Below are 23222 nucleotides of genomic sequence, written 5' to 3' on the forward strand. Positions count from 1 at the left end.
ATACATAACATCACATTTACCATTTTAACCATTTATAAGTGTACCATTTAGTGGCATTAAGTATATTCACAGTGTTGTGCAACCATCACCATTATTCATGTGCGGAACTTTTTCATCATCCCAAATTGAAACTGCATCCATTAAACAGTAACTTCCCATTTCCCTCTCCCACCGACCGTGCTCGTCAGCACTGTTCTACTTTCCTACTCGAAGAATTTGTCTACTCTAGGTACCTCGTATAAGTGGAATCACGTAATATGTGTCCTTTTGTGTCTGGCTTATTTCACTTAGCATAATGTTTGTAAATACTATTGAATTTGAAACAGAGTCTGGAAAGAATTTGAAGGGGAGGACAGGGCCATGTTTACTGTGTCATTCACTGTGTCAGGTAGTTTAAATAGATTGCTTTGATAATTCTCCTAGTCATCTGTAGAAAGGGGATATTAGGTATCCCATTTTACAGATAAATAAATGGACGTTGAGATGTTAACTTTCTTGAGGTCCCATAGCTAGTAAGCATAGTGGTGCCATGTTTTGAACCCCAGTTTTGTCTGACTCCAAAGCCTGTTCTCTGTCTGCTTGGACCCCTCCCACCCCAAAATACTGAGTTTTTGAAGATTGAGATTCTGCTGGGTTTCTCTTGAGCTGTGTGGTTTGCACATCTCACCAGGTGTGGTCTGCACTTTGCCTACCTCCATCACAATGACCCTAAGGCTTTCTTCTTGAGTTCAGACAAAGGATGGCTATCACGTACTCTCTGCAGTAGTTTTGCTGATTGGCATAGTTCAGTGGATTGATTTTTTTCATAAAATGTTCTTAAGGTACCCAGGCCATGTTGAAAGCTTTGATTCACAAGATCATCCTTATGAAACATTCTGAGCAGAATGTGACAGAATTTGGCTAGCTCTGAAATTCTTCATAATTTGGAGTCTGAGGGGCTTGGGAATATATCATTTTAATTGTCACTTTTCCCCTGATTGGCAGTGAGATGCTTCCTAGGAAGTGGGGGCCTGGAGGATTTCTTTCTGTACTGTCGTTCCCTCATTTCCTGTTGAGGTGAGGTAAAACTCTTCGTGGTTGGGCCGGCCCCGTGGCTTGGTGGTTAAGTGCGTGCGCTCCGCTGCCGGCGGCCCGGGTTCGGATCCCGGGTGCGCACCGAGGCACCACTCCTCCAGCCATGCTGAGGCCGCGTCCCACATACAGCAACTAGAAGGATGTGCAGCTATGACAGACAGCTATGTACTGGGGCTTTGGGGAAAAATAAATAAATAAAATCTTTAAAAAAAAAAAACAACTCTTCGTGGTTGATGCTGCCTTCATCTTTTAGATTAGTGGGCTTCATGGTGGAGCAGGGCAGGCCATTGGGTGGCAATAAGAGTGTGTTATAGTTCCTCTTAAATTGGCTTTCAATTTTATTCTTTAAAAGTATTCTAGTGCATATATTTTATAATTTTACAGCATATCTGTATAACAGTAGATTGTATGATTATTATTATTATTTTTTTTGTGAGGAAGATCAGCCCTGAACTAACATCTTTTTTGCTGAGGAAGACTGGCCCTGGGCTAAGATCTGTGCCCATCTTCCTCCGCTTTATATGGGATGCTGCCACAGCATGGCTTGACAAGCGGTGCATCGGTGCACGCCCGGGATCTGAACCTGGGCTGCCAGCAGCAGAGCGCGTGCACTTAACTGCTACGCCATGGGCTGGCCCCTGTATGATTATTAATAAATATGCATATTAGGTATTCTAATAGGGATGTGTAATCAAAAAAGTTTAGAGGACTGTGCTTTAAGCTATCAACTGAGCAAGACAGGCACAAACAGAATTCATCATCTGAACTGATAACCAGGGAGGAGTAAGTTCCATCACATGCTCTTGAGAAAGGCAGAGGTAGAAACCTAGGGCAAGGTCCAGCAGCTGGGATTGCCAGCATTCACAGTGAGCACCACTGCAGAACAGGGTGAATGAAGAACAGAGTTCAGGGCTGGCCTGGTGGCGCAAGTGGTTAAGTGCGTGCAGTCAGCTTTGGCAGCCCGGGGTTTGCAGGTTCGGATCCTGGGTGCGCACCGACGCACCGCTTGGCAAGCCATGCTGTGGCGGTGTCCCATATAAAGTAGAGGAAGATGGGCACAGATGTTAGCTCAGGGCCACTCTTCTCAAGGAAAAAAAAAAAAGGGAGAGGATTGGCATCGGATGTTAGTTCAGGGCTACTGCTCCTCACAAAAGAAAAAAAAAAAAAGAACAGAGTTCAAACCACAGAGCCTGCAGGGCCTTAGAGACCACTAGTTTTAGTTTGTAGATGGGGGCCCAGAGAGTAGAAGTGACGCCCCCACGGTCATTTGGTGGCAGAACTAGAGTCCAGGTCTCATGACCTTGTGCAGGACTTCTTACGTGGTCCCACCACTTGCATGATGCTTTAGTTGCTCTAGTTTCTGCTTATTTATATTTTGACCTCACTTTTTTACCATAAAGAAGTGTAGAAGGAGTGAGTTACAGTTGTCAGAAGTTATTCATTTATTTGCAACTTAATTTTGAATTCAGGGGAAAGACACTTTTCCAAGTGAGTGATGAGGCATATCAATGAGATTCATTCATTTATTCAACAAATAAGGTTCTGGACTATAGCAATGAATAATTAAGTTAAAATTCCTTTCTCCATGGAGACTACGTTCTGCTTGGGGGAAAGAACCCATAAGCAAGTTAACTGAGTGAATTTTATAAAATATTGGAAAGTGGTAAGTGCTTTGGAGAAAAATAAAGCAGAGCAGGCGGAGGGAGTATGTGTATGTACATGCCCACAGTATTCAGTAGCGTGGTCGGAGCAGGCCTGGCTGGGCAGATGACATTTAAACAAAGACTTGAACAAGATGCTGGGACAAGCTTGGTGGATATCTTGGAGAAGAGCAGACAGAGAGCATCAGGTGCAAGGAGGGGAGCATGTTTGGAACGTTTGAGGAGCAGCCAAGAGGCCAGTGGAAGGAGAGGGGCAGTAGTGAGTTCAGAGAGGGAGTCGGGGGTCAGGTTGTGAGGGCTTGTACGCCATTGTAAAGACCAGCTCTTCCCCAAGATGGGGAGCCATTGGAGAGTTTTGAACAGAGGAGTGACATGATATGACTTACCTTTCACAAGGACATTCTGGTTGTATGGTGAGAATAAATGGAAGCGGGCTACAAGTGTGTGGGAGCAAGGATACAAATAGGATAAAGTGAAAATGTCTTGATGGCAGTCATTGTATTTGTGATTGTTAATTGGAAGGCTTAATTCACGTTATTTACATTATTATCCATCTGTTTTATCCAGCCACCCTCCATCCACCTCCCCCAAAAATGCTAGTATTATGGTTGATGCTGATGATACAGAGATGAATAAGACACGGAACCTGCCTTTAGGAAATACAGTCTCTACTCTAGGCACTAGAGACGCAGATGGTTTAACAAACCACAGGTCACAACCATGTCTGACTGCTGTAGGAGCGGCGTATAGTGAGTGTGCTGGAAATGTAACTTTCTGTCCCAGGCCGGTGGATGTAGGTGGGAGGGCACTGGAGTTGATGATGCTTGAATTGAGCTTTGAAAGAAGAACAAGAGCAGACAGAAGAGGGAAAGCAAAATGTTTCAGGCAGGGGAACATATAAGGGCACAGCACATTTAGAAAAACTGTGGGTGATTAATGGGCCTCAAAGAGAATTGTTGAGGTTTATGTATACTGTGAGCTCTTCAGAGTTCTCAGGGGTGCTCTTGGGACTCTTGGTCTGCACAGGCTGTATTGCTCCCCACCCCACAACTCAGCTCCCGACCCGATCCCTTGGCCTTGCTTCCTTCTACAAAGGGCAATATTTCTGGGTGGATAAATAACAAATTACCTGCCTTTGGCAGATAGGATGAATTCCTCCATGGTCCCATCACCAGAAAGATCAGAGTTCTTTTAAGCCTAGTAACTGATTTTTGTTTTTACAGCTTTATTGAGGTGTGATTTACATACCATAAAATTTACCTGTTAAAGTGTACAATTAAATTATTTTTAGTAAATTTACAGAATTGTGCAACCATCACCACAATCCAGTTTTAGAACATTTCTCCATCACTCTAAAAAGATCCCTCGTGCCCATTTACAGTCAATCCCTTCATTATTCCCAGCTGTAGGCAACCATTTATCTATTTTTTGTCTTGTAGATTTGCCTTTTCTGGACATATCATATAAGTGGAATGATACAATATGTAGTCTTTTGTGTCTGATTTCTTATACTTACTATCATGTTTTCAAGGTTCATCTATATTATAGCATGTATCAGTAGTTTGTTCCTCTTTATTGAATTGCATTTAATTGTATGGATATACCACATTTTGTTTTATCTGTTCACCAGTTGATGGATATTTGGATTATTACCACTTTTTGGCTATTATGAATAATACCCACTTTTTGCTAGAAGTACAATCAGTGGGCAGGTGTTTTTCTGGGATAGGCACACGCGAGAGTGAGTTTGATTTTGTGGGTGTCATTACAAACTTAGTGTTCTTGGTTTGCCCTTTTCTGAGACTAATGGATTAGTGAATATTATTTGAGCCATTTAATAGCTGAGTGACCTTGCCCAGTTGCCTGTAAAGTAGGGATATTTATAGGTGTGGTATTTGGCTCAAAGTATTGTTGTGAGGATTAAGTAAGATAATAAAGAGAATATATGCAAGGTAACAGTTCATTTCCCCATGCCTACAACCTCCACACACTCACCACTTTGCTGTCTCTGGGGAAGGGGGTGGGAATGAGAAAGGCTGTATAAGGAAGTGCCCTGCTTTGAGTAGTTTGTGGTCTTCTTGGAGAGATGCGTGGTATGCATGTAAAGGAGCTAGAAAGAAGTACAGGCCTTGGCCCAGGTGGAATGTAGAGGCTGGAAGACCTCGTGGACTGGGCTAGCTGGAAAGGTCTCTTGGAAGGATTAGGACCCGGGCGTTGGAGGAGGGGAGTAGAGAGACTCTTAGGAGACTCTGGGGGAGGGGGAAGAGTCATAAGCTTTTGCTGGCTGGCTGGGAGTTGCTGGAAGAGAGAAAGGGGTAGGTCATCTTAGAAACACATTAGGGAGAATTTTAAAAGCCCATATGGGAAACTTGGATCTTTGTTTAATCCCTCGGACAGCTCTGGATGTTTTGGTGCCTGACCTCACGTTTATGAGATGTATCTAGATGAGAGAGGTTGCAGATTTAGGGGTCTTTGGCTGGATTTGACCCACAACGTGTTTTCTTTGGGCTCCTCAGTCCTTTAAAATTCATTCAGCAAGTTGCCAGCATTTCAAATCTGGAGATCTGGCCACAGTGACCTTAGTTCTCACATGATGTCAAGTGACCAGAGCTTTAAGAGGTGTCCAGGTGCCCCTCACACGGCTGACCTCATTTCTGTCTGCTCGAGTTTGCAACCATTGGTCTAGAGCTGTGTCGTCCAACATGGTAGCCATGGGCCTCATGTGGCTATTTAAAGTGAGATTAAGTAATTCAATGTTTTAAGTAAAAATCTTTTTTTGTGTGTGAGGAAGATTGGCCCTGAGCTAACATCTGTTGCCAATCTTCCTCTTTTTGCTTGAGGAAGATTGTCCTTGAGCTAACATCTGTGCACATCTTCCTCTATTTTATATGTGGGACGCCTGCCACAGCATGGCTTGATGAGTGGTAGGTCCGCACTCAGTATCCGAACCCATGAACCCCAGGCCACTGAAGCAGAGTGCGCGAACTTAACCACTACACCACCAGGCCGGCCCATAAGTAAAATTTAAAGTTCTATTTCCTGTTCACACTAGCCACATTTTAATTGCTTGTAGCTACATGTGGCTAGTGGCTACTGTGTTGGATAGTACCAATACAGAACATTTCTGTCATTGCTGAAAGTTGTATTATTGGACTGCTCTAGATCTTTAAACAAAGGTTGCTCACTCTGCCTCTTACTGTATTCAGACCTGCCCTCCTAGCCTCGCTTGGCCTGTTGCTGCTCACGTGTAAAATGAAGTGGTGTCATGGCATGATGATCCTAAATTCCTTTCTAGCAGTAAAATTCTTGTATATGGGCAACAACAGGTAACAAGCGTATAATTTTGTTAATCCTATTAATCTAATATTAATTACTTATATTTTAACAGACTTTTGTGGCTCATAAGCTGTCTCTGGAGGCCATTCCAGAAGAGAGATATAAAAAGTCGGCTGCCCAGTGGCGTTATTATTGAGTGTCCCAGGACTCCCTCAGTGACTATGCTGAAGGACAAGTGTGGGTGAATAGTTCTCTCGACCCACATGCACGTGTGCAGTATACACAAAGTCACTGCCTTGCTCACACTTTTTTTGGTGTTTGTGTTATGCTCTTATTCTTGGAGTGGAAAGTGAGCGCGACATAGAGTGCTAATTAATTTCCTCCTTATTTAATAAGGTTGCAACTTAGAGTCTTTTCAAATAACTAGAAAATGTGTAGAAGTCAGCAGCATGTAGCCCGTGGGGCACGTAGTGCACTATGTTAAAAACAGAGCTAATAATGTGTACAGTGTGTTATTTCTGACTCAGCAATTTTCCTTTTCAGAATTTGTCCTAAGGAGATAGATAACAGAACACGTGTGGAGTTGTGTACCCATCACAGTGTTGTTTAAAATAGTGAAAAATTCTAACCAAACCTGAATGTCAGTAGGGGTTTGGAGGATTAGTTCTGTAATTATGACACCTGGATGCAATAGGATCTCACACAGCCACTGAAAATGGGGATACAGATCTATATTTATTGATTTGCAAAGATTTCCATGGCATATTGAGTGAAAAAAACTATATATATATAACAGTATATATGTAATGAACCTGTTTATATAAAATTCATATGCACATGTGCAGAGATGTCTTGAGGGATAGTCATCAAAATAGTAACAGGGTTATTTGCTGGGTGATGGGTTTTGGGCGACCTTACTTTCTTCTTTGGATTTATGCCCAGTCTGATCGTTCCTCTCTCCCCTCAGTAAGCCATGCCTTTTTTTTTTTTTTTTTTAAGTGGTGCTCTCGTAAAGAAGGGAACAGGCACTTATTGAGAGCCTACTATATTCCAAGCATTTTGTTAAAACTCTTAATCCTTGTGTGATTTCTTTAAGGTAAGTGTATTATTGTTATGATTTTATTGATGGAGCATTTGAAGCTTGGTGACTGAACAGCTCAGAGATGGTAGAAGTGGGATTCACCCCAGATCTGTACTTATGAAGCCCTCGTACCCTTTCCTATACTGGCCCTTGTCAGAACATCAGAGTTTGGAGCTGAGGCCGACTTTAGTGGTCATCTGGTATCAGCAGAGAAGTATTGTGACTTGCTCCAAGTCTTAAGCTACCTAGAGAGAGATGAAAAAGACTAAGAACATGGAGTTTTGGATATTGTGATTTTGCTCTACTGGAAGTAGCCTTGATGAAGTCAGGAGGCTTGAGTTTGTTCTCAGTTTGGTTACTATCCAAACTTCATGACCTTTGTAAGTCTCTTTACTTCTTTGGTCTTTATTTTCCTCATTTGCGAAATAAGGATAATATAGTCTACATCTCAGGTTATTGTGAAATTATTCAGATTCATCCAAAAGTGCCTTAAAAACAATAAAGTAAAATATAACTACAAAATATTATCTTTATTGTAGCCAATCCAGTCTTCCGAAGCTTAAGAAATGACCTGTTCTTCCTACCCAGCTTATCCCTTATGGATATTTTTTGGGGAAAAGGATTTAGTGTTTCTTTAATTGGTGAGCAGATGTCATGCTCTGGAAAGAGAACTGTGGTGGCTTCCATTTCGGTACTTCTACTGGTGGTTTGGAAAGTAAGTAAAAGGCAGAGACAAGGTCTCAGCCACTTGTCACAGACTTACAGGTTGAGTGGGCCAGGATCACTCCCACTTTTCTAGTTTTTAAAACTTAAGAAATTGTGAACTATATATAGAAAGTGCATAAAACACAAAGGCACAGTTTAGTGAGTTGTTAAAAGGTAACAGCTGTTTAATTGCTACTCAGGATAAGAAATAGAACATTGCCAGCACTCCCCAGAGAAACCACTCTCCTGACTTTTATGGTAATCACTTTCTTGCTTTTCTTTTTACTTTTATCATCTAAATATACACCTTAAAATTATGGCTTATGTTTGCTTGTTTTTGAACTTCATATGAACGTGTGTATACTTTGTATCTGGCCTCTCCACTGGTTGTTGTGAGATTTATCTGTAGTGTTGAGTGTAGCTTTGATTCATTTATTTTCATTGTTTAATGTATTCCTTGGTATGAAAACCACAACTTATACATTGTACAGTGGATGGACATATGGATTTCTGGTTTGAGGCTATTAGGAATAGTGCGGCTCTGAGCATTTTTATACATTTCACCTGTTGTACATGTGTGTGAATTTCTATTGGGCGTATTCCTAGCAGTGGCATTGCTGCATTTGTGTACCTTTAAATTTAGTAGGTAATGCCAAGATGTTTTCTGTAGTGTTGGTTGTACCAGTTTACATTCTTACCAGCATGTTTGAGTTTCCTGGTACCACATTCTTGTCAACACTTGGTTTTGTTCATCTTTAATTTTAGCCATCCTGGGGAGTATGTAGTAGTGCCTCATAATTTTAATTTGCGTTTCTCTGATGATTAATGGAGGTTGAACAACTTTTCATATACTTATGACCATTGATATCTTTTGTGAATTGCCTATTCAAATATTTTGCCCATTTTTCTATTGGGTTGCCTCTTGATTGGTTTGTAGAAGATCTGTATAGATTCTAGAATCAAGCCCATTGTTACTTTTCTGTTTCATAAATATTTTCTCCGATATGACTTGCCTCTTACTTTCTTATGTTTTTTTGGTATGCCAAAGTTCTTAATTTTAATTTGGTCCAATTTGTCAATATTTTCCTTTACGGTTTGTGTTTATTGTGCCCTGATATTTTCCCTGGGATCATGAAGGTATTTCCTATGTCATTTTCTAAAAGCTTTATTGTTTTTGCTTTCCACACTTTATGTATTACCAGGAATTCATTTTTGTGTGTGGTGTGATAGGAGTCAGTTTCTTTTTTCATTCCGTATAGATATTCAGTTAACCAGGGGCATTTATTTAAAAGAGCGGCCCTGTCGTCACTGCTCAGTTGCACCTACTTTGTCGCAAGGAAGGTGCCCACCTGTGCATGAGTCTGTTTCTTTGCTCTGTTCTGTTGGTATATTTGTCATTCCTGAACCGACAGCACAGTGCCTTCATCCCTGCTGTTCACCATAGTTCTGGGTGTCCACTGGGGCAAGTTGTATCCCCTTGTGTCTTGCCTTTGCATTTCCACGTAGGTTTTGGAATCAACTTGTGAAGTTCCTAAGAAAAAATTATAGTTGGGATTTAGAGTGGAATTTTATTGAATGTGTAGATCAATTTGGGAAAAATGAAAATTTTGCAATACTGAGTATTCCAATCTGTAGTTTCTCTCTCCATTTATTTTAGTAATTTTTATTTTTTTAAATTATTCCATAGCTTTTTGGGTAGAGATTTATTTTGGCTAGATTTAGTCCTACATGTTTATTTTCATGCAATTAAAAATGGAAACTTTTAAAATTTCCTTCTTGTCTTGTTGGTACAGATATGTAATTGATTTTTTTGTATATTGACTTTCTATTAGTCTTGCTAAACTCACTTATTAATTTTATAATACACCTTTAGATCTTCTAGATTTTTTACTTGTAGTTATATTTTTCATTAATAATGACAGTTTTGCTTCTTTGTGAGTTTTATACCTTTGGGGATTTTTTTCTTGCCAAAAAGCTTTACTTTGGACCTCAGATACAACACTGAAAAGAAATTGTAGAGTAGATATTTTTGTCGTTTCCCATATCAAAGGGAAAGCTTTCAGCATTTCATCAAGTATGATGCTTGATTTGACACTTGGATCAAAATTTGGCTGTGTCTGCCTTTGGGCTGTTGTGAATAATGCTGCTAGGAACATGGGTGTATAAGTATCTGTTGGACTCCCTGCTTTCACTTCTTTTGGGTATGTACCCAGATGTGGAATTGCTGGATCATATGGTAGTTCTGTATTTAATTTTTTGAGGAACCACCATACCATTTTCCACAGCAACTGCACCATCTTACATTTCTATTAGCAGTGCACAAGAGTTCCAATTTCTCCATATCCTCACCAACACTTGTTTATTTATTTATTTTTTATAGTGGTCATCCAAAGAGGTGTCAGCTATTGCTTTTTACCTACTGTTGCTGCCCTCTCCTTTTTGAACTCCATTTATACTTACATTAGTTCTTCTCTCTATATATTTGTCTCTTACCTACTCTTTTGTAATGTTATTTATTTATTTATTTTTCCCCCAAAGCCCCAGTAGATAGTTGTATGTCATAGTTGCACATCCTTCTAGTTGCTGTATGTGGGACGCGGCCTCAGCATGGCTGGAGAAGCGGTGCGTCGGTGCACGCCTGGGATCCGAACCCGGGCCACCAGCAGCGGAGCCCGCGCACTTAACTGCTAAGCCACGGGGCCGGCCCATTACCTACTCTTTTGAATTTTCTATGCTTTTGCCTCTCTGTGCTTCATTCTAGATTTTTTCTGCAAACTTAGTTTCCTGTTTAATTCTCTCTTCATCTGTGTGCTTTTAAGCCCATCCATTGTGTACTTAGTTTTGGATATTGTATTATTTGGTTCTTTTAAAAATCTATGTCACTTTTCAAAAGTTGTCATTTCTCTCCCCCAAGTTTTAATCATGTGTTTTATCTTCTTATATATAGTAAGAATTCTTTTAACATCTGTTTCTGATTACTCTCATATGCATAGTTCTCGTTGGTCTTTGTTTCAGATAGTTTTTCGTTTATAGTTTTCCTGTGTGCCTGGTTATCTTTGGTTGTGTTTCACACATTGTATTTGAAAATTGTTTACAGAAATAAACTGAGAACTAGACTAGTATGATGTTCTCTCCATCCAGAAATGATGTGTGTTTTTATCTGCCAGTGGCTTAGGGCACCAGCAATCTAAGATCACTTCCATCTGATGTCAGGATTGGTATTTTTCTGGGCCACCCAGATTCTTGGAAACTGGTCTGTGGTCCATCTGAAGGCTGTTTTATTTATAGTTCACTCTCCTAAGCTGTAGCCATTTGGATTTCAACCAAGTTGTAGGAGGTTATTGGGCCATCAGGGTTTTGGAATCCAGCCTTTGTTCTTCTAGACTCAAGTGGTTATCAAAAGGTTATCCCAGTGTATAAAATGGCCTTGGAGCAAAAGTAGACCATTTGCTGCAGGCTCATCACTCTGGATTTTAGTTTTCTTGTGTTTTGTTACCTGTTAATTGTTCTGTGCCTTCTTAGTTTCCTGTTGTTTCCAAGCAGATGTTCTTTTTATTATATCCAGCATTTTTTTTTTTTTTTTAAGATTTTATTTATTTTATTTTTCCCCCCAAAGCCCCAGTGGATAGTTGTGTGTCGTAGCTGCACATCCTTCTAGTTGCTGTATGTGGGACTCGGCCTCAGGATGAACGGAGAAGTGGTGCCTCGATGCGCACCCGGGATCCGAACCCGGGCCACCAGCATTGCAGCGCGCGCACTTAACCACCAAGCCACAGGGCCGGCCCATATATCCAGCATTTTTAGTTGTTTTCAGCATGAGGGTTTGTTCAAGTTACTTAGCTATTCTTAACTTCCTTTTAAAAGCATCTTTTTAAAGTTGTAGGATAAAGGAACTGTGTTAGACCTTGAGAACTCATCTATTTCAAATTAATTCATTAGTAGTCAATAAAGTAGAGGTTTATTGATCACCTACCGTGTGCCCAGTATTGTGCTATATATTATGGAAATTTTGAGTAAATACAAGGCATAGTATTCCTTACATTCAAGGAGTTTAGCTGGGGAAACAAGCATAAACCCAGAAAATTAAATCGAATGTTGGAGGAGGTGCGCAAGGGTAATGCAGAGTTAATGGCATAGTGAAAACTCAAGGCAGTAGGTGCTGAGTGGGAGCCTGACCCGCTCCCTGCCTCTGCCCCCTCTCCCAGGCCATCCTCCCCCAGGTGGTCACCATGCTGTCTAAAACCTCCAGCTCCTGTCATCCCCCTCTACCATTACAGCTCTTCAGTGGCTCCTCCACTGTCTTCCAGATGTTCCGGTGCGTCTGAGGCCCTTCAGGAGCTGCCTGGCCTGCGACTTCCCAGCCCCCCGGCTCTCCTCATCCCTGGCGGCGGTTACACTCCTCCACCTTTGCCTGCACTCTTCCCTTTGCTTGGAAGTCTTCTCTTCCTTTGGTGTGAGGCTCGTTTTTCAAAACTGAGCCTCAGGTAGTGTCATCCTTTCTGGGAAGCCTCTGCCAGCCCAGTCCCTTGTCCTCAGGAATCAGAGGCCTCTGCTGGATCGCCCGTCAGTACCTGTTGTCCATGGTAATGGCAGTGACAGGGATCTGGTGGCAGTAGCCAGCATGTGTGTAGTCTGGCCCTTGCCACTCACTGAGCACTGTTGCAGGCACTTCACATACACACAACTCTGAGATGGCCAATACTGTTTTCCCCATGTTACAGGGGAGGACACAGGCACAGAGAGGCTTCACAGCTAATAAGTAGAGTGGTCTTCTGGGCAGTGACTGTATTCATTTCTCCCCTCTTCAGTAGGGCAATGGAAACGTAGGAGAAGGGCCTGAGCTGTGAAGATGAACATTTGTGGGTGACCATTTCCTCCCTCGCCCACTGGGGCTATGTCTAAGGGTTAACTAGACAACTGTGTACGAATCCCCCTGCTTCCTTCCGAAGTCCGGTTGTTTATTCTGCTGTGAAGGTGCCTAGGACTGCGTTCTGTCCTCTCCTGACGGCGTTCTTGGCCTCTCCTGTCCTGTTTCTGTGGGGCTTAGCTGCATCCGCCAACCTAGTCTTCTTGGAGAGTCTCGGGACTCCCCAGTCTGTCTTGGCGAGACTTTGTGAAACTTGACTGCCTAGGATTTAGCTAGGCCTGCTCTGGTCAGACCTACCAAGTGAACCTCCATCCTGAAAGAGTCTCAAGTCTGTGTTCCCCCCAGTTCCACATGTAGGTTAACTGACATGGGCTGTCATATCTGAAAATGCAGTAGTCCTCTTGCACCTTAGTCTTGAATGAATTATGAAGGGATGTGGTGAGAACTGAAGGCAGCACTGTTAATATTACTTTAATAATGCTCTCCACTCCAACCAGTAATGCAACCACGTCAAGTGCTTGGGATTTCATCAGAGAAAAGCCAATTCCAATTAATTGATAGGCTGTTCTTTTTAAAAAATAAACTTTAATTTTTAGAACAGTTTTGGATTTACAGAAAAATTGCGAAGATAGTGCAGAGAGTCCCCATGTATCCCACACCCAGTCTCCCTATTATTAACATCTAACATTAGTATGGTACATTTGTTATAATTAATAAACCAATACTGATACCTTATTATTAACTGAAGTTCATAGTTTATTCAGGTTTGCTTAGTTTTGATGTCCTTCATCTGTTCCAGGATCCCAACCAGGATACCACATTACATTTAATTGTCGTGTGTCACTAGGCTCCTCTTGGCTGTGACAATTTCTTTCTTTTTTTTTTTTTTAAATACACATGTATGTGTACTTTTGTTTCTTTGTTTTTTGGTGAGAAAGATCAGCCCTGAGCTAACATCCATGCTGATCCTCCTCTTTTTGCTGAGCAAGACTGGCTCTGAGCTAACATCTATTGCCAATCCTCCTCCTTTTTTTCCCCAAAGCCCCAGTAGATAGTTGTGTGTCATAGTTGCACATCCTTCTAGTTGCTGTGGCTGTGACAATTTCTGACTTGCCTTGTTTTTGATGACTGACGGTTTTGAGCAGTACTGGTCAGGTATTTTGTAGGATGACCCTCTATTGGAATTTGATGTTTTTCTCATGATTAGAGTGGGTTACAGGTTTTGAGGAGGACGATCCCAGATGTAAAGTGCTATTTTAATCACATCATATCAGGCATACATACTGTCAGCATGGTTTCTGACTGTTGATGTTGACTTCCATCATCTGGCTGCGGTAGTGTTTGTCAGGTCTCTGCACTGTGGCGTTACTCCCCTCTACTGCTGTATTCGTTGGAAGGAAGCCAAAGGGTGATACCTAATCCTCTTTAGCTCATAAATGAAGTCATTATTTTAAAGTGTTTTATACCATTACATACTAAAAAAGAATGTCCACAAACCAATGTTCTCTTTATAAAAAACATAAAATTATTTCCTTTAATATTTTCAAGTCATCATTCCCTAGCAAGAACAGTTTATGTATTGTGCTGATTATTCGGCCAATTTTGATTCCTTCAGTTTTGAAGCAGTGGATTCAAAGCTGAATAGAAAAGCCTGCAGTTTTTGTTTTTACTCGCTGCAAAATGCAGGACAGGCAGATGCAAGGAATCATAATTATCACTGCCTGATGTAACGTTAGGATAATTATCATTGCCTGTCTTGTTCATTTGTTCTGTATGAACACAGGACGGTGTGCCTTAAACCGTATTTAATATAATAATATATGATAAAAATGCAAAACTGCTTTCTACTGAGAAGACTTTGTAGGGCTATCATTTTGATGATGGCTCTTAAATCATTCCACAAATGGCTTAATAGTTCATATCATGCTTGAACGGTAGCTTATAAACCAGGTATAAAAATACACGTGAACCATACTAAAATTTGAGATGCCCGGTTAGTGGTGATGGCAAAAAGTCTAACAGTCTGGAAACATGCAATAAGTCCCGGCAACGGCTTTTGGTGTGGTGCGCTGTTAGACTGAAGCATAGCATACTAAATATACCCATAATACAATAAGCACAGCTTCATCTTTACATAACCATTTTTACTATTATTAAAACTAAAAGGTCGTGGAAAAGAGGTTTTTCTTTTTTCCAAAAATTGCACCAAAGTAAAGCAAAGCTCTAGTTGATGCGGGCGTGTTGTTTAGGCGTTAGCAGTACTGCCCTCGCTAGGCGCTCATTAGACAGTAGCGCAACCCCAAGAAAAGGATGGTTAGCGTGTGTTGCGCGTGTGGTGCAAGCAGGAAGCACCAATACCAGGTTAGGTTGTGGTGACTAATTCGCAAGTGCCGGCCTAGCAGCCTGGTAGCTGGTGTACCTATGTTGACCACAGTTCCGAAGCAAACCACTAACTTCTTGTTTTCTGAGACTTCTGAAGGGCGCGAAGAAGCCGCTCGGTTGTACCCAGAAGGCCACGCGCCAGTCGCGAGTTCATTTGCATACGCGCTCCTAGCGGGGCGGGCGGGGCCGGCAGGAGGCCGGGCCGCGGCGCACGCTCACTGCCGTCGGCAGGCGCCGGGGTTGTGGCCCCGCTGCGACTGGTTTTTATTTTGCTTCTCGTCAGCTGCTTTTTCCTGTTACAACTGTGAACAGCTCTTCCTGTACAGGGACAGCCCTGGTCTCGATGACTGATTTAACTTTGCCAGTCGGCCTGCGCTCTCTGGGCTCTCGGGCCGCGTCTGGGCCAGAAATGTGGGCGCGTCCTGGGAGCTGGCGGGCGGGCGCGCTGGGCCCCGGGCCGGCCGCTGACGGGTTCCCGCTGTTTCCCGTTGCAGGTGGTTCTCCTGGGCATGGACATCCTGTCTGCGCTGGTCACCCGGCTGCAGGATCGGTTCAAGGCGCAGATCGGCACAGGTGAGCCGTGGGCGGGTGTGGGGCGGGCCCTCAGACTCTCCACCCTCCGTCCCCCAGCCTTCGCTCAGTCTCCCCAGATCCTCCACTTGGCTGTACCCAGCCCTCCCAGCCAGCCGCCCTGCTCCCCTCTCCCGCCTTTTAACCTTCCCCTCTGGTCCTCCCATCCTCCCAGCCAACCCTCCAGCCTCCTCCTCCAGTCTCCCCTTGCTGGGGCTGCACCACTGCCTTCCCTCCCAGATCCACTGGCCTCACTGCACCTGCTGGCACCCCGCCCCCCCATACCTTTTTGCTGGCTTCTTCCAAGTTTCGTGTTCTAATATGAAGTACTACTGCGAATTCTTTTATTTCCTATACAAATTAGCTATCACACTTGAGTGCCAAGCGAGTCATGTTTGTCTCTGACCCTTCCACTTTCAGAGGCATTTTCATTGAGAAATCCTGCGAATCTGATGCGGTTGTATTTTCTCCAGACGATTATCGTGGGTATTGCTGTTTTCACTTTGGTTGTAAGTGTCATTACAAGTGTGTAGTAAATGATCACTTATTTTGAAGGGAAAACAGTATGTCAACAAAATGAAATTAAAATAACCACAGGTTTCGTAGATTTAGAGATGACTTAGTCATCTCTAAATTTCCAACCTCTCTGATTTCATAATGACAATATAAATACTAAGCCGCTTTGTGCTTGTGCAAGCATTTGCTTATAGAATTTTTCCATTTTAATTGGTATGTGTGTATTCTTTTCTGTTAACTTTCTGGTCAATGTGCTCCTTTAGATAGGGTCGTGAAGTCTTTTCCCATTCTGTCACTGTCCATCTACAAATGAAAACCCCCCTTTTAGAAATTTGATATTTTAATAGCGTTCCATTTTCCTCTAAAATTAGCTGACTTGTTCACAGAGATCATTTGTAAAAGCAAGCTCTGTGGACTCGTAGAAGAAGCAAAGCAAGCTGACTCCTGGTGTGCAGGTGCCCTTGGAGCACTGGCTGATGGCCCACACCCGGTGTGGAGGAAGAGGGGAGCGCCGGACTCCCATCTGCTGTGCGTGAAACGTGTTATGTGCAATTAAAAACACACAGTGTAGATGCAAGATAGATTGAGCTGTAAGTGCCTCCTCCTTCTTCCCCCAAGCACATGTGCTGGAGCCCCTCTCTTCCGTAATTTTCTTTCTGTGTTTACTCTTTCCTGCCGAGCTCTTTCATTGACATCCATTCTAATAATATTTCACCAGCTTAAAAATATGTTGGGAGCTGGCTGGAGGGAGGTGGGGTAAGGAAGGTGACAAATAGTATGTCCATGCAAAGGATTTTGCCAATTCTTATGGTAACTCCCGTGGATTTTAGCAAGGTGAGTAGAACTGTAGGGATTGGTGGTTTCAGAATGATGTACATCATTTAGGCCAGGATTTTATCTTCCCAGTTAATTGAAATATCCACAGTTGGTGACTGTAGACTCCCAAAATAGGTTTTCATTTGATCCGTTTGCGTTTTGGTTTCCAGTGCTGCCAAGTTTAATAGACAGACTGGGAGATGCTAAAGACTCTGTGAGGGAGCAAGACCAAACTCTGCTGCTAAAGATCATGGATCAAGCTGCTAACCCCCAGGTGAGGCAGGGGAGGCGTTCTGTGGCCAGCTGGCGTGTGTGTACTCGTATAACATAGTGGGTGACTCCATATGAAAAGACTTCCCTTCATTTAAGCTGATGTATTTAGGATGAAAATTTTCATGGCATTTAACGTATCCCCCCACCCCTATATAGGATATTTAAATAATAATAAATAGCGAAGAGTGTGCTTTGAATAAATTAGTGGACTTAACGTGGGTATTGAGTGCTTGGTTTAATCCATTAGACTCTTGAGCTCATTTGCATAACTGGGTCTGTGTATCTCTGAGGAGGTATCTATGGTGTCTGGGGAGTCAGGAGGCCTACGTGGAGCCCTTGTCCATGTCTCCTAGTGACCTGGGCCTGCTGGGATGGACACAGCCCTGCCTTCCAGGGTCTAGCTTCCAGGGTCTGTCCATTGTTCGGGGTTAGGGGTGGAGGTACCAGAAAAAGCCTTCTCAGGGAAGGTAAGACCTAGACTGGCCTTAAAAGATGAGGAAATGTTTGACTTGTAGGTGGGGTGGGGACAGCCATTCCAGGCGGAGAGAGCAATATGAGTGTGATCTTTGGCAAGTCACCCACCCTCTTTCACCCTCAATTTCCTCACCCATAAATTGGGGATAGTTATATTTCCCTTTCAAGGTTGTTGGGAGAATTAAATGCAATTATATAAAGGAATATGTTTTGAAAATTTTAACTTTATATACAAATGTAAGTCACCATTTTTCACTATGCTGTTAGAGGACTAAATGGGATGGTGGAGGCTGGGACCTGTGGAGAGGTCCCACTTCTGTGGGCCCAGTATTCGATAAAAGGCTGCAGAAGTCTCCTCCTGTCCTCTTTGACCTGTCCTTTGCTGTCTGCAGTACGTGTGGGACCGAATGCTGGGAGGCTTCAAGCACAAGAATTTCCGGACTCGGGAAGGCACGTGTCTCTGCCTTGTTGCCACACTCAGTGCGTAAGTCTGGGCAGGGTCTGAGGGTTTTCTTGGCCGAGTTCTGTTATTTTTAACTTTTCATTTTGGAATAACTATAGATATCAGGATGTTGCAGAGAAATGTACTGGGGGGTGCCGTGCACCTTTTCCACCCTCCTCAGTGCTGACTTCTTGCATGTCTGTGGTGCAGTGTCGGTACCAGGAAATTGATGTTGATACAGTCCACAGAGCTTCTTCAGATTCCTCCAGTTACACACATGCATTGTGTGTGTGTATGTGCAGTTCTGTGACGTGCAGCTGCATGTAACTACCCCCACGATCAAGGTGCACGCCTGCACGTCACCCCAGGTGCCTTCACACTGCTCTTTTATAGCCATTCCTAACCCCTGGCACCTGCTCCTCTGTTCTCCATTGCTCTGATTTTATTATTGTATAAATGGAGTCATACAGAATGTAACCCTTTGAGATTGGCTTTTTCCACTCAGCATAATTCTCTCGACGTTGCATGTATGTTCTTGCCTAAATGATAGTTCATTTCTTTTTATTGCTTGGTAGAATTCTATGGTATAGACAGATCACAGTTTGTTTAACCATTCAGCTGTTGAAGGACATTTGAGTAATTTGCAGTTTTTGGCTGTTACAAATAAAGCTGTTATGAATAAGCTTGTGCAAGTTTCTGCAGCAGCATAAACTTTGATTTCTCTGGGGTCAGTGCCCAAGAGTGCAAGTGCTGGGTCATTTGGTGAGTTCATTTTTAGTTTGAAAAGAAACTGCCAAAGTATTTTCCAGAGTTGTCTGTACCATGTTACACATCCCAGCACTTTCATCATATCCTTGCCAGCGTTGAATGTTACCATTGGTTTTTATTGTAGCCATTTTGACGTGTGTGTGTGTGTGTGTGTGTGTGTGTGTGTGTGTGTGAATATCTCATTGTGGTTTAATTTGTATTCCTCTAATGACTGTTGATGTGGAACATTTTTTCATGTGATTTTTTTGTAGTAGAGGCTTTTTTAAAATTACAGATCACTTTTTATGATTATGAAAGCAATATTGTCTATGTCATAGAAAGTTTACATAAAGAAGAAAGTAATGATTACTTGTAATTCTACCACCTTCAGATAATCACTTTTTAGCTTGTGTATTTTATTCTAGCCTGTAAAGTTATATTATATTTAAAAACAAAATTTGGGTTATGATGTTTATGTTAGTTTAAATTGTTTCCCTCTTAACATGTTAGCCTTTTCAGTGTCATTAAATGTGGCCATATGTATCTGAAGCTTTTAAAAAACGTTTCTAGCCTTTGGTCATAGTAGTTCCACTTTCTAAGAGTTTATCATAAGGAAGTAATCAGGTTACCAAAGAGAGTTGTGTTCACAAAGGATGCTTGTGACAGGATTTATGATGATGAGAATTTGTCAACAACGTAAATGTTCTCCAGCAGAGCAATGTTTGGTTGGAATCTTCTGCACCATTTTATCACAGTGTGTTGATTCAGCACTTATGAACTGGATGTTAGTTATAGCAGAGAGTCATGCACAGATGGAAAATTAAGTGAGGACCCTCAAAGGACCAGGAGTTTAGCTGAGTATACTGAGTTGGGCAAAATAGAAACCATTACATGACAAAATGGTAATGCAGAGGTAGCCACATGTGAGGCAGGCAAGGCATCGGGGAGAGGCTGGGGCTTTGGCTTCACATCAAAGGGCTGGGGCCAGATTGGTGAGAGCCCTGATGCCAGGGAGAAGACCATCAGTGAGAAGCACTAATGGTTTTGAACTCTGTGCAAAGGAGCTATCGTGGCAAGTTTATTTGGGAACCAGAGGGGAAGAAGATGGGGAAGATGGGAAGGAGAAAGCCTAGGTGTGAGGTGATGATAGGACCTTGGGATGGAGAGGAAGGGGTGAGCGTGGGCAGAGTGGCTTCTTTCTTTAGTTCTCACTGACAATAAAACACTCTTTTGTTTTCAGCTCTGGAGCGCATACTTTAACACTAAGCAAGATCGTGCCACATATATGTAACTTACTTGGAGATCCAAACAGCCAGGTGAGTGTATTTTAGTGAGAAAGAAAAATCATTGGTGATAGACAGTTAAGATGCATTTTGGTATTCTGTGTATACCTGATAGGTGGGTGGGACTGCATTCATCTTTATAGAACTCTGATTATTGTTGAAGGTAATTAACATTAATGCCCCATAGCATTTATAAGATATCACTGGTAAATGTGGTGGCCACTCTGCCCTCTTCTCTACATAGGGCTGAGACCTCACTGGCCTTTAAAGTGATGTCATCCAGACCAGCCTCCAAGATAATATCACTCTCTGCATCTCTGCAGTCAGAAGGGAGTGGGCATGGAGGAGAATGATCAATGCTGATTGAGGTCATACAGTGATTGCCTCTTGAGGTGGGAGGAGATTGATTGGAAAAGGCCTGAGGGAACTTTCTGGAGGTGATGGAAATGTTTCGTATTCTGCTTGGGGTGGTGGCCACGCTGAAGTATGTAACTGTGGAAACTCCTGGAACTGAACCCTGTGTGCATGTTGTTTTATGTAAATTTTACCTAAATTAAATCAAAGCAAAGCACCACTTCCTTAGTGTAAGGGCGGGAGAGGAGTTGGTGATCTGTGAGTAGTTAGCAGACCCTTCACGAAGCTTTCCCAGTCTGGGCTCCAGATATGCCAGTTCTCGTACCTCGTTCAATTCTCTTTATCATCCGGCCTCATTTTTATAATGTTAGCTCATACAAACTGATAAGAAAAACACATCATTAGATAAAGGAGCTGAAAATAGGAACAATAATTTACAAAAGAAATATATGTGGGGAACAAGCATCTCCTTGTGGTCTTGATTGGTGATTGCTAAGGCCTCCAAGAGGTGGTGCCATGCTCTCCTTCCACTTCACCAGCACCCAGGCCCTCTGGTCTCAGCACCTCCCTTTCTCTCATCCTTTCTTCTTCTCATCTTTGCCCCTAATTCTAGGTGCATTTTCTCACCTTCTCTTTGCTGCTTTGTTATGCTGCTTCCCTTCCCGTCTCTACCTCTCCTCCTGCTGCCCGTCCCCGTCCCCATCGCCCCTCTCCTCCTGCTGCCCGGCCCCGTCCCCGTCCCCCCTCTTCTCCTGCTGCTGTCCACCCCATCCCCCCTCTCCTCCTGCTGCTGCCCATCCCCATCCAACCTCTCTTCCTGCTCGCTGCCCGCCTGGTTTCTTGGACTTTCTCCTGACACCGACTTTTTTCTTCCCACTTGTTCTCTTATCCAGTTTCCACTGAAAATTTGTGACATTGGAAATATTTTTAGATATTTTTATTTACTGAATCATACTCTATGTTCAACATTAAACATAACTTAAACTATTTTTTTAAAAGATTCTAAATTACCAAATGGATTCTTTTGCCTTTTCCCCCCCTTTTGGTCTTGTCTCCATTTTTGTTTTCTGTGGGAAAAAATCCTTTATAGAGGTCACTCTTTAAGGATATCACTGCTACTGCCTGGTATCCTTTAGTAGAGCAGAAAAGCCAGACCGGCCGTTTGAAGTTATTTGTTCCTAATTGAAATGCTTACATTGGCCCAACAGGTGATGTCAGTGTTCATGCTGGGCCTGTGGGAGACAGAGCATCAGGGGAATGAGGTTGGTGCTCTATGGGTGGCTGTCAGGTGGAGCCAGAGTATTCCAAACTGAGCACTCTGAAAAGACTCCATATATTCGCATCTGCCTTAAGGATACTTGCACAGACACACACAGACACCCACAGCCACGTCTCCCAGAAGCCTCCTGCCAGGACACTTTGCCACCTGTGCTTCTGATCTTAATCCAGTTAATCATTCTTCCTCTGGGGGTATGTATGCATGTGCGTGTGCTCCTGCCTTGATTATAATTTTTCGTCAGTCTTTTCTGCTAGTCTCTGAACCTTGAGGGTCAGGACTATAACTTGCTCCTCTTTCTCATCCCAGGACTGCCTTCCAGTTGGGCCTAGGATTGAGTAGAATCCTCATGGCTGTTTGAATGACTTTCCCTTCTTAGCTGTTTACATCTTAGGCCAGAGAGGACACTTGTGCCAATGCTGTCACTGCAGTTGGTACCTGCTGCAGTCAGCCTGCAGCTCTCATGCGCGTGTGTGGAGAGTTCTCTCATGCCTCTGCAGGCAGCTACTGCCATTGCTTGGAGTTGCATGTAGGGTGAACTCTGCCAACACTCCTGCCCTAGAGGATGCGAGTTCGTTTTAATACTGGTCTGAGTGCAGAGTGATCCAGAGCAGGGGAGGCCCCTCAGAAGCTTCTTGGAGTGGCTCACAGGTAGACGGAATGTGTGAGTAGGATGCTTTTGGCTCCAAGTAACTGAAAACCCAACGTGAAATGGCTCGAGCAGTAAGGAAAGTGTGTTACCCCATGTAAAGAGGAGCCTGAAGTAGGGAGGCTCCGGGGCTTCTTAGGGGCTCAGGCATGTCCCCAGAGACAGTCTCAACCATCTCAGTCCTCGAGCTCTGTCATCTGCTGCTCTCCTCACGGGCACGGCACAGGTGCAGCCCAGTTGCATGCCTGCATGGCAGGCCGAGTAGATGGAAGCCGCTGCTTCCTGGGTTGCACTCCTGTTTTCAACTTGTCCATGTTGCAAGCTTCAAACTCCTGTGGAAATAATGAGAATAACATAATGCATCCCTGGACCCATCATCCAGCTTCCACAACTCAGGAGACAGGACCACTTTAGTTTCACCTGTTTTCTCTCCCCCATCACATTATTGTGAAAAATAATCTAGATTATTTTGAGGGAAATCTTAGGCATCATTTCATTTAATTCTTAAATACTCTAAAAGATAAGGCCTTTTTTTCCCCTAAACACATAACCTTAATACCATTATCACCTGTCCCTCAAGAATGACTAATTCTCTCATATCATTAAATACTTAGTCAGTGTTTACTTTTCCCTAAGTGTGTCATGTTTTTTAGAGTTCCCTGCATTTCTCTTTCCAAGAGTGGGGAAACATTTTCCAGACGCTTTCTTGCAGATTCCCCTTGCGTTTCATTGTTGAGAATTGCATCCCGTGCCCCTGTGTTAACCTAGTCACTGGA

At 43.0% G+C, this 23222-nt stretch overlaps 1 protein-coding gene and 1 non-coding gene across 2 annotated transcripts in view; one reads left to right on the plus strand and one right to left on the minus strand.

Moving 5' to 3' along the window:
* The window catches only part of CLASP1 (cytoplasmic linker associated protein 1), a 263343-nt gene that overhangs the window by 70166 nt on the left and 169955 nt on the right, over positions 1-23222 (plus strand). Inside the window, exons 3-6 of the mRNA XM_087435033.1 lie at positions 15541-15619; positions 17119-17222; positions 18088-18179; positions 20125-20200. Coding sequence (XP_087291159.1) covers positions 15541-15619; positions 17119-17222; positions 18088-18179; positions 20125-20200 — 351 coding nt within the window. The remainder of the gene's footprint in view (positions 1-15540; positions 15620-17118; positions 17223-18087; positions 18180-20124; positions 20201-23222) is intronic.
* Positions 14854-14979, minus strand: LOC147916231 (U4atac minor spliceosomal RNA). Its single transcript, XR_015553308.1, has one exon. It is a non-coding gene; the product is annotated as a U4atac minor spliceosomal RNA (small nuclear RNA).

The sequence above is a fragment of the Ceratotherium simum genome, chromosome 9, assembly GCF_057802395.1.
Source record: "Ceratotherium simum simum isolate JZ-2026a chromosome 9, ASM5780239v1, whole genome shotgun sequence".
In the NCBI taxonomy this organism is placed as follows: domain Eukaryota; kingdom Metazoa; phylum Chordata; class Mammalia; order Perissodactyla; family Rhinocerotidae; genus Ceratotherium; species Ceratotherium simum.